Consider the following 11,298-nt stretch of genomic DNA (forward strand, 5'->3'; position numbering starts at 1 on the left):
GGCTATGCTAGGGACAACTGAGGTCAACAGTTCATTATTAGAGAGCTCTTCCAGATTCACATTACATCAATAGTATAAAATAATTTTAATTATCAATTAGTGAGGGCATCTCATCACATTACATCGTTACTATTTAATAAACTTTTATTGGATTTTCCACTTTCATAGGAGTGGCAATAAGATGGCCACAAAGTTTAATATTTAAGCACGTAGACCTATAAAGGAAATGAGGATTCGAAAAGGAAGCAATGGACTCTCCCACACAACACTTTCATAGATCTTTGAAACGGAATCCTCACCGACGACAGAGAGGGTGAGGCGGTAGTTAATCCCTTCATTAACCGTCGATGATTCACCCTTTATCACTTTATTTAAGTTCACCTTCGTACCACTTTCTTTGCAGTATTCAACCACGGCGAAGTTGGCGATTTCCACGACGTATTCGTTGATGTATGTAAGGGGTCTGTAATGATAACCACCTGGTGCAGATTGTTCCCATGCAGCCGCATAAGCCATTAGAATAACCATCAGAAGAATTAGGGTTTGGAGTTTCATAGCTGTTTTCATTTCAAGCTTCTAAAATGGTTAAGCCTAACATAGTTTTTCTTTTTTATTTATGCTGTATTATTTAAATATAACATTAAATTCACGTTATCTTTTCAAGCTTTGGAAATGGTTAGCTTTACCGGGTTTGTTATTATTTTGGTTTTTTTTTCTTAAGTTACTATGTAAAATTGTGGGTAAATGTATACCAATTATATAATATATTTTATACATGTATATATTCCTTAGAAGAATGATCAAGATTTATTTTATACGTTATCTTTTTTACAAATTATTTTGACACCAATTAAGCTAATTAATAACAATATTAATCAAGGGAACAAACTGATAGCCTAGGTGTGTACAGCATCAGGCAACATATATACAATTTATTTTGTTATGGGATTAATATAATGCATACCTTTCCGTTTCTTTTAAGTGTCTTTTATATAAAAAAAAGTTATATATTTTTTAATTGTCATTTACATAATTTAAGGTAGTAATAATTATAGTGAATAATAATAATTATAATTTTGTCAAAATTATCTTAATTATTTATTATAAAGAGAAAGAAAAGTATATTGAATTAGAGATATTATGAACAAAAGAAAAGTCATGAAAATTAACAATAATTATTAACTATTTTGATATATGTAAAAAGTTAAAAAATATCAATTAAAAGAAAACGGAAAAAGTAATATATAGAGGTGAAAACACGCCATAGTATATTTATTGAGAGTTCTCTATTAAATTTGTCTCAATACGAATACGATTAGATTTTGGACGATTATTAAGAGTTTCATTCATTCGCTTATCGTGACATATTGTATATTGTATCTCATGTATATGAATATTAGTATCATTCATCTTACACATTCATGAATTGATTTTTATATACGTCGAGTAGTTTTCATTTGTATATATCTCACACAAGCATGTAATTATTATAATTACAATGTGAGCATGCACCCTATAACACCATTAACTCCGACTCTTAATATAAAAGAGAAATTTTACAACTTAAGATGCTACTCATAACATAATATGCAATTTCATGAATATTTTTCAAAACTCACAGCTGAGCTAAAAAAAATCTCATAAAATCAAATAATCATTTAAAGCAAGTACTCAACAAAAATAACTCCAAAGAATAGCTCAAAACAAACATTACGCCCTATTCTTGACGTTACATATTAGAGCATATAAAATCGATTAAAATAGTGATAAATATATTTAAAAAAAATGAAGAGAAGCTTTAAGACCATCTTCCACTCACAAGCAACTACTCATGCTGAGTATATGTATAATAATTGTACAAAGCCAACAAAATAAAAAAGAAAGGGGTGAGAGTACACCTTACAAATGATAATAGTGAAAATTAGCAGTATGATGATAAATAATGACAATCACAAATATATCATTGACACAAAAAACAATCACAACTCAAATAGTAACGTAAATGATAATGTCACCAACTTCATCAATATGCATGTGGTACTGGGTTTTTGAAATCAGAAGTATGTTATTGATTGCCCATGTCTCTGATTTCTCTTGAACTGTGTCCCTCTTTAGACATGAGACTGCCATACTTCCTCTCTGAACCTGACCATCACTGGACCGAAGTCCTACCTAACTCCAAAATATATGCATGCATGATCGTGTATAAAAGAAAACATGCAACTCAAAAATCATCTTAAATCGTCAGCAAAACATCATCATCATCATCATCATCATCATCATCATCATCAAAACATCACCATAATAGGGTTCCACTATTGAACCAAAATATTACCTATCACAGGTCGTCACTGTAATCCCACCGAATTACTAATCTCCAAGTATAATTTTAAAAATAATCATTTTCATCTCAAAAAGAATAAAATTATATTATGACTCTACAACTATAAACTCGTCAAAATATTCAGGAATTCTGAAAAATTTATCATATTAGGTTTATAACTCAACAGAGTCCGTAAAAAGCTCAAAAACAACTCGACGTCTCTCAACTCTTAAAATGACTATAGAGTACCTAAAATTACTTTAAAGTATCCAAAAGTGTTATAAGGGAAATTCTTTCGCATGTGATAACTCTACTAACTCTAAGGACCAACTATTTAACTCAATTTATACTAGGGTTTAATGGTGATGCACCGACAGTGTAAAATTTTTTTACACTGTCATCTAATAAGAATATATTATTTTGCCATGTCATACAAATATTTTAAAATTTTCAGTCTGACTTGACGGGATGCATGATTGTCATTGGTTGAAAGTGTAAAATAAATTTACATCATAAGTGCATCATCCATTTTTTTTATTTATAATGTATCATTTAAATATAACATTAAATTTTCACGTTATCTTTTCAAGCTTTGGAAATGGCTAGCTTTAGCAGATTTGTTACTATTTTGGTTTTTTTCTTAAGTTACCATAAATCTTTTTGGATAAATGTACACCAATTATATAATATATTTTTTATATGTATATGTTCCTTAGAAGAATGGTCAAGAGATTTATTCCCTTTTTCAAATTATACACTACACATCCACCTTTTTAATATTTTATCATTATTCTTACCAAATTTTATTGTTTTTTTCATTTAAATATTCATTTTAAAAATTATTTTGACACCAATTAAATTTCTTTTTAAGTGTAGTGTATATGAAAATTTTATGTTTTTTTCTCTGAAAATTTTATAATTTCTTTTTAATACATAGTTTAAAATAGTAATAATTATAATAAATAATAATAATTATAGTTTTGTCAAAATTATCTATAACTATTTATTATAGAGAGAAAAGTATACCGAAATGATTATAAGTAAGGGATATGATAAATAAAAGAAAAAGTAACATTAATTATTAACTTTTTTGATATGCATAAAAAGTAAAAAAAAAAAAACTATTAAAAAGAAACATAGAGGTTAATATATATGGGTGAAAACACACCATAGTACACTTATTGAGAGTTCTCTCTTAAATTCACTTTTAAATTAATCTCAATATAAATACAATTAGATTTTGGATGATTATTGAGAGTTCTATTCATTCGTTTATTATGAGAATTAATATCATTCATCTTACACATTCGTGAATTGATCTTTATATACATTGAGTAGTTTTTATTTGTATATATCTCACACAAGCATGTAATAATTATAATTACAATGTGAGCATGATCCCTGCAATATCATAAACTCCGACTTTTAATATAAAAGAGAAACCTCACAACTTAGAATGCTACTCATAATATAATATGCAATTTCATGAATATTTTTCAAAACTCGCATTTGAACTAAAAAAAAGTCATAACATCAAATAATCATTTAAAACAAGTACTTAATGAAAATAACTCCAAACAAATGTTACGCCATGTCCCCGATGTTATAGATCAGAGCATATAAAACCGACTAAAATAGCGATAAATATATTTTAAAAAATAAAGAGAAACTCTAAAGTCATCTTCCACTCGCAAGCAACTACTTGTTTACCCAACAATCTCTAGTCTTTCTATCGAGGTTTACTCGCAGGACCGGCTACAAAGTCCTAGACTAATATGTGTTAAGTATATGATATGTCTGTTGATAAAGTGTTTGGAACACTAGAACAATAAGTGAAATGTTTGCAGTATAGAAAAATGCAGTAACAATAAGAAAGAGTAAAAACAAGATAAAGATGTAAATGAACAAAGCAAATGAAAATAATTTGACAAGTTAAATGGTTTGAAAATAGATGTGGAAGCAGAAGTATATTTTGGCCAGAAGTTAACTCTTTTCTCTCATACGCTTGATACTTCAATAGTTTTCCTAAAATGCCAGTTTCGACTGAGACGCTTTGACCGAGAAACTTGGCTTTTTTTACTTTCCAAATTTTGGATGGACGTCCAATCGTTAATGATGTTCTGTGCAATGATGATTTTACCTGCGTCACGATTTCTCAAAAAAACGGTCATCATTAGGAGCTACTTCCTAGGTCGTGGGCTCTCAACTAATGCTGCTAACTTTTCCACTACCTCTTAGTCGGACAACTATCGTCAATCGACTGACCCTTGGTTGTCACTTGGTTTGCCTATTAATAACGCTTTTTTACATTCAACATTTTCTTCTTGTTTCTTCATTTGCGCATTTTCTCTGCAATTTCTCACAGCGACATTGTTCTTATCAGTTTTTCTTCTTCTTCTTCTTTCACTACAATGACTTCCTCTACTTACACCAATAGCATAATAACTTTCAACAATCCTGTTGCATTTCAACTTACTGAAACAGACAACATGAAACATATTCCTTAACCCACTTCTACTGATGAAATTGTGGTAAAAATATGGCAATACCAAATGCTCATTCCATTTGTCGTTGTTGACAAACTTGTTGCATTTCACGGGCCTTACCCAGACACCAAAACTCAACCAAAAATCGTTCAAGCCCATTTTCCTGGTTACACTCCTACTATCCTTCCAGCTTTTGAAAGGGACGGTATCATCGACTAGAGTCTTCAGGTCGATGCCTACTCCAGGAAATAAGGAGTACGTAACTTGGCTTACCAAGGTTCAATGAAAACGCCAAGACCAGTGGAGAAGCGCGGGGATCTTCGACGCTATCCAAATTTCAAGGCATACTCATCAAATCAACCCCTGCATACTGCTGGCTTCAATGTATTTCTGGGAAGGTTTGACCAACACCTTCCATCTTCCCTAAGGTATGTTGATGCCAACTATCTTTGACGTGGCGACTATCACATGCTTATCGCCATTAGGAGAAACTTTTGATCTCACGCTTCCGACAAAGACCACCTTTTCGTTCAGTCGCGCTAGCCTTCAAAACTATATCGAAGATCACCACAATAAGGATTTTGTCAAAGTCTCTGACGAAGAGCATATTACTTTTCTAACATTATGGCTTTCATACTATGTTTTCTATCCTGGCTCTTTACAAATAGCCAAAAGTTACATAAGCCTGGCGATCCAAATCCACGAAGGTCGACAGGTTTCTCTAGGTAAACTTTTGCTAGCTTCCTTGTACCATTCTCTGGGGCTCGCAACTCTAAAATTGAAATACCTTCATTCTACTTCCAAGGCCCTAAACTTGTCAGGTCCTATGTGGATGTTGCAACACTAGTTGAACGCCACTTTCGAATACCAGTTGGGTTATCCAGTGTCGGAGCATATATTGCGTTTGAAAGAGGATTGACCAGTCGAAGGCGCAAGACTCACCCTGATGACATGCCAGGAAATCCTTAACAAACATCTTTTTATGAAGAACCTCAACTTGTTTATCGAGGCCGACTCCTTTGTTCCAGGTATTGCTCCATTTGTGGACCGAAGATTTGGTCCGAAATGGTTCAAAAATCCTTTCCCAGGTGATTCTCCTTAAGCTGCAACACAGTCGAGTGTTGTGTGGAGGGCGTTTTTGACTCCTACACTACTATCTTTAGGATAGAAGCGGGGTCGAAGGGGTACAGTTTCATGAGTTACCAACCCAACTTGGTGGCTCGCCAATTTGGCCTTAGTTAGATGTTACTGAAACCTTTAATGTCACATTCGACTAACGTTGTATGGGTTGGTCGATCACTAAACACCAACGACCATAAAGCTTGTCTAAGATTCCACATGTCCACTCAACGCCTTGAACTACCGATTTTTAAATTCCAACGATCCTTTTTTTACAACCACAGACTTCGACGAATGGTGTGCCGACTACCAACGTTAATGTTTTTCTAATGCTCTTTAATATTTTAATATTTTATCATTATTCTTACCAAATTTTATTATTTTTTCAATTTAATATTCATTTTAAATTTTTTTTTGACATCAATTAAGCTAACTAATAACAATATTAATTAAGTGAACAAACTGATTTCCTAGGTGTGTACAACATCATACAGCATATAAACAATTTATTTTGTTACGACCCACGGTTTTAGACACAACGTGTATTTTTTAATGACCAATAATGTTCTTGTTTCTTTTTAAATGTAGTTTATATAAAGATTTTATATATTTTTTAATTACCATTTACATAGTTTAATAATTATAGTAAGTAGTAATAATTATAATTTTGTCAAAATTATTTATAATTATTTATTATGAAGAGAAAAAAGTATACCAAAATAATTATAAATTAAAGGTATTATAAAAAAAAATTATTATTAACTTTTTTAATATATGTAAAAAATAAAAAATAAAAAAACAATTAAAAAGAAATAGAGAGAGTGGTATATAGGGGTGAAAACACACCATAGTATATTTATTTCTGTTAAATTCACTCTTAAATTCATCTCAATACAAGTAAGATTAGATTTAGGACGATTATTGAGAGTTCTATTCATTCGTTTATTATGACATATTGTATCTCATATATACGAGGATTAGTATCATTCATCTTACACATTCGTTAATTGATCTTTATATACACTGAGTAGTTTTCATTTGTATATATTTCAGACAAGCATGTAATAATTATAATTATAATGTGAGCATGTTTTCTGTAACACCATAACCTCTGACTCTTAATATAAAAGAGAAATTTCACAACTTAGGGTGTTACTCATAACAGAATATGCAATTTCATGAATATTTTTAAAAACTCTCAACTGAACTAAAAAAAATCTCATAATATCAAATAATCATTTAAAGCAAGTACTCAACGGAAATAACTTCAAACAACAACTCCAAACAAATATTACGCCTTGTTCCCGATGTTATAGATTAGAGCATATAAAACAGACTAAAATAGCGATAAATATATTTACAAAATGAAGAGAAGCTCCAAGGCCATCTTCCACTCGCAAGCAACTACTCCTGCTAAGTATATGTACAACAATTGCACAAAGTCAACAAAAAAGTAAGCAAGAGGCAAGAATACACCTTAAAAATGATAACAATGAAAATTAGTAGCAAAATGGTAAATAACGATAATCGCAAATATATCATTCACACAAAAACACAATCACAACTCAAATAGTAATGCAAATGATAATGTCGCAAACTCCTTCATCAATATGCATTTGATACCGAGTTTTTTGGATCAGAAGTATGTTACTGACTGCCCATGTCTCTGGTTTCTCTTGAACTATGTCCTTCTCTAGACATGAGACATCCATGGTTCCTCTCTGAACCTAGCCATGACTGGACCAAAGTCCTACCTAACTCCAAAATATATGCTTGCATGACCATGTATAAAAGCAAGAATTCAACTCAACAATCATCTTAAATCATCATCAAAACATCTCCATCAAAACATTATCATCATCAAAACATCATCATAATATGGTTCCAATCTTGAACTAAAATATTACCAATCACATGTTGTCATTGTAGTTCCACCGGATTACTAATCTCCCGATATAAATTTAAAAATAATCATTTTTTCATCCCAAAAAGAGTAAAATTATGTTATTACTCAACAACTATAAACTCGTCAAAATATTTAGGAATTCTATTTTTTTTATCATATTAGGGTTATAACTCAACAGAGTCCTCAAAAGCTCAAAAACAACTCAACGTCTCTTAACTCTCAAAATGACTCTATAGTACCTAGAATTACTATAAAGTATCCAAAAGTGCTCTAAGAGAAACTCTTTCACAAGTGATAACTCTACTAACTCTATTAACTTTAAGGGTTGGTAGTTTAACTCAATTTACTCAAAAGTGATCATAAGGTTACCAAAAGGTCAAAAACATCAAGAATTGTTAAAAAAATCACCGAAAAACTTTCCTAACCCGAACACTACAAAAAAACGCCCATGAACCGTCTGGACCCGTCGTTGGACACGAAATCATCGGTGCCAGCCTGCGGCCCCCACGGGCCACCGCCGCCGCAGGCCCGCGGTGTGACACTCTCTGGCACAAAATATGCCCCCCGCAACATTGATTAACCCTCTTGATCACATAAAGCCTCTGGCCTCCGCATCACGACGCGGTTCTCTGTCACGATACCTGCTGTGTGGCTCCTATCGCGATTCGCGATCGCCGCCGTTCGGCTCGGCCCGTCAACTCAACAATTGTCGTGCGACTTTTTTTCGCACTTCCAACCGCCGTCGTTCGGTGCGGCCCCCACGATACCGGTTCTCCACTGCATGGCCTCCAAACCACCCCTAAAACCCCGATTTTTTATTTTTCAAAAATTCCAATTTTTTTGTTTCTGTGAGGAAGTCCGATTTTTAATTTTTCGTAAAAAATGTCACTTTTAGGAAAGTTAGGTTTCTGACATTTGGAAAAAAATTGGGAAAACAAATAGTAAGGTTTCTGACATATTTCGGAAAATACGAACAAATATGACCGCTCAAAAAGTTATACAAGCATCAAAATTCTATTACAATACAAATGTTACAATCAAACCTATATTCACATCAACAATCATATTCGTGCATCAACAAACCAATTCAGAGGTTGACTTTCTTCAGACTTGACTCTTCAAAATCATATCACTTCAGAGTCTGCTTCTTTGCTTCTGAGGCTTCAGAGTCTGGGTTACCAGAGGCTTACTTTCTTCGGAGTTGACTTCTTTAGAGTTTGGATCTTCCATCAGATCCAGAGTCTTCAGAAGTGATCTTCAGAGCCAGAGTCTGATCTTCAGATGAAGAATCCTAAACTTCTCTTTATATGTTCTTAGACATAAAATCCTGCATACTTGAACAAATGTTATAATTCCCAATTGTTCTTTGAATAATTCGTCTTTCCCCTTTGAAGTATACTTGTTTGTCTTCTTTGTCTTTTATTTCTATTCCTAAAACTCCAAGTGAAACATTATCTCACTCTGAGTAGAGGCAAGAAATGATTGATGAAATGTGTACTCTTCAAAGCAGTGGTACCTAGGAGCTGGTTCCTCTACCCCATGGGAAATCTTTAGTAGGTTGTCGTTGGCTTTATATAGTAAAGGTTGGTTCAAATGGTAATATTGATCAATTTAAAGCTCGGTTGGTAGATAAAGGATACACTCATATTTTTGGATTGAATTATAGTGATATCTTATCTCCTGTAGCCAAGATGGCATCTATTAGACTTCTTCTAGCCATTGCAACCATTCGACATTGGCCTCTTCATCAACTTGACATCAAAAATTCTTTTTTACATGGTGATCTTGATGAGGAAGTATATATGGAGCAACCACATGGGTTTGTTGCTCATGGGGAGTCATCTAATATGGTGTGTAGGCTACACATGTCTCTTTATGGTCTTAAGCAATCTCTGACAGCTTGGTTCGACAGATTTAACACTATAGTACAACAGTTTGGTATGGTCCGTAGTGAAGCTGACCATTCTGTTTTTTATCGTCACTCAACCCAAGAGTGTATTTATCTTATTATGTATGTAAATGATATTGTCATACCTGGTAGTGATCAATAGGGTATACTCTATTTAAAATAACACCTCTCGAATCAATTTCAGACAAAAGATCTGGGTAAACTTCATTATTTCTTGGGTATTGAGGTAGCTCAATCTAAAGACGAATTGGTGATTTCTCTGCAGAAATATGTTATGAATATTTTGGAAGAAACATGTTTGTTGAATGCTAAACCAACTGATACTCATATGGATCCAAGTGTCAAACTATTATCCAATCAGGGAGACCCCCTATCTGACTCAAGAAGGTATAAGAGATTGGTTGAAAAGTTGAATCATCTCATAGTCACTCTTCCAGACATTTCTTTTGCAGTTATTGTGGTAAGTCAATTCTTAAATTCTCCTTGTCAGAAACACATGGATGTTGTTATCCGGATTTTGAGATACATCAAATATGCTCCAAGAAATGTCTAGTGTATGAAGATAAATGACATACTCATGTAGTTGGATACTCTGATGCTGATTGGGTAGGGTCACCCATTAATAGACGATCCATCTTTGAGTATTGTGTACTTGTTGGAGGAAACCTTATATCCTGGAAAAGTAAGAAATAAAACATAGTTGCAACATCAAGTGTCGAGGCAGAGTATAGGGTCATGGCAATGGAAACATGTGGTCTTATTTGGTTAAAACAATTGCTCAAGGAATTTCAAATTGAAGAATCAAGACCAATGACACTTATTTGTGATAATCAAGTTGCATTGCACATTGCTTCAAATCCAGTACTCCATGAGAGGACCAAACATATTGAGATAGTTTGTCACTTTATCAGAGATAAGATCGAGTCTGGTGACATCTTTACAAGCTTTGTCAACTCTAATGATCAATTGGATGACGTGTTTACAAAATCCCTGTGAAACTCCAGAACTAATTATAGATGTAACAAGCTTGGTGCATTTGACTTATATGCTCAAGCCTGAGGTGGAGTGTTGCTATTTGTAAATAGATAGTGTTAAGAATATTTCTATATAGAATACTCACATATCAACTATATCATGTAATTAGTTGTAATCTCTCTCTCTATAATAAAGTCTCCATAGTGTTTTTTGAAATACACGGTTTATTCAAATGTCTCTTAGTCTCTTATATTCAAACAATTTGAAACATAATAGAAACCATTTCATAACATTTCATTCAATTTTTTATTTTTTATCCTATCTAATTTGAAGTATAAATATATTGTGATTCAATACTTCATATCTACAATAGCAAATAATTTAAACAATAATTTTTTACATAAAAAATTACAAATATGTTAGGTGAAAAAATTGCAACCTTCTATATTTATACTATCACTTTATTTATTTTAGTTCTTTCTATTTGATATAGTATTTGAATGAAAATCCACTTTTAATATAAGAGTGCTATATAACCAAAGTTAATCTCTTTAGAAATATTTCCAAGGTTATTTCTTTC

General features: G+C 32.5%; 1 protein-coding gene across 1 annotated transcript; it reads right to left on the bottom strand.

The window, feature by feature from the left end:
- Window positions 1-201: 201 nt before the first annotated feature.
- Window positions 202-516, bottom strand: LOC127135712 (cysteine proteinase inhibitor 5). Its single transcript, XM_051062354.1, has one exon. It carries the CDS (start codon window positions 514-516, stop codon window positions 202-204), a length of 315 nt encoding a protein of 104 aa, XP_050918311.1.
- Window positions 517-11,298: the final 10,782 nt, after the last annotated feature.

Source organism: Lathyrus oleraceus, chromosome 4 (assembly GCF_024323335.1).
Source record: "Lathyrus oleraceus cultivar Zhongwan6 chromosome 4, CAAS_Psat_ZW6_1.0, whole genome shotgun sequence".
NCBI classification, from domain to species: Eukaryota; Viridiplantae; Streptophyta; class Magnoliopsida; order Fabales; family Fabaceae; genus Lathyrus; species Lathyrus oleraceus.

Coding starts and splice junctions, on each gene's coding strand:
- LOC127135712 (XM_051062354.1), bottom strand. CDS start 516: ATGGCTTATGCGGCTGCATGGGAACAATCTGCACCAGGTGGTTATCAT.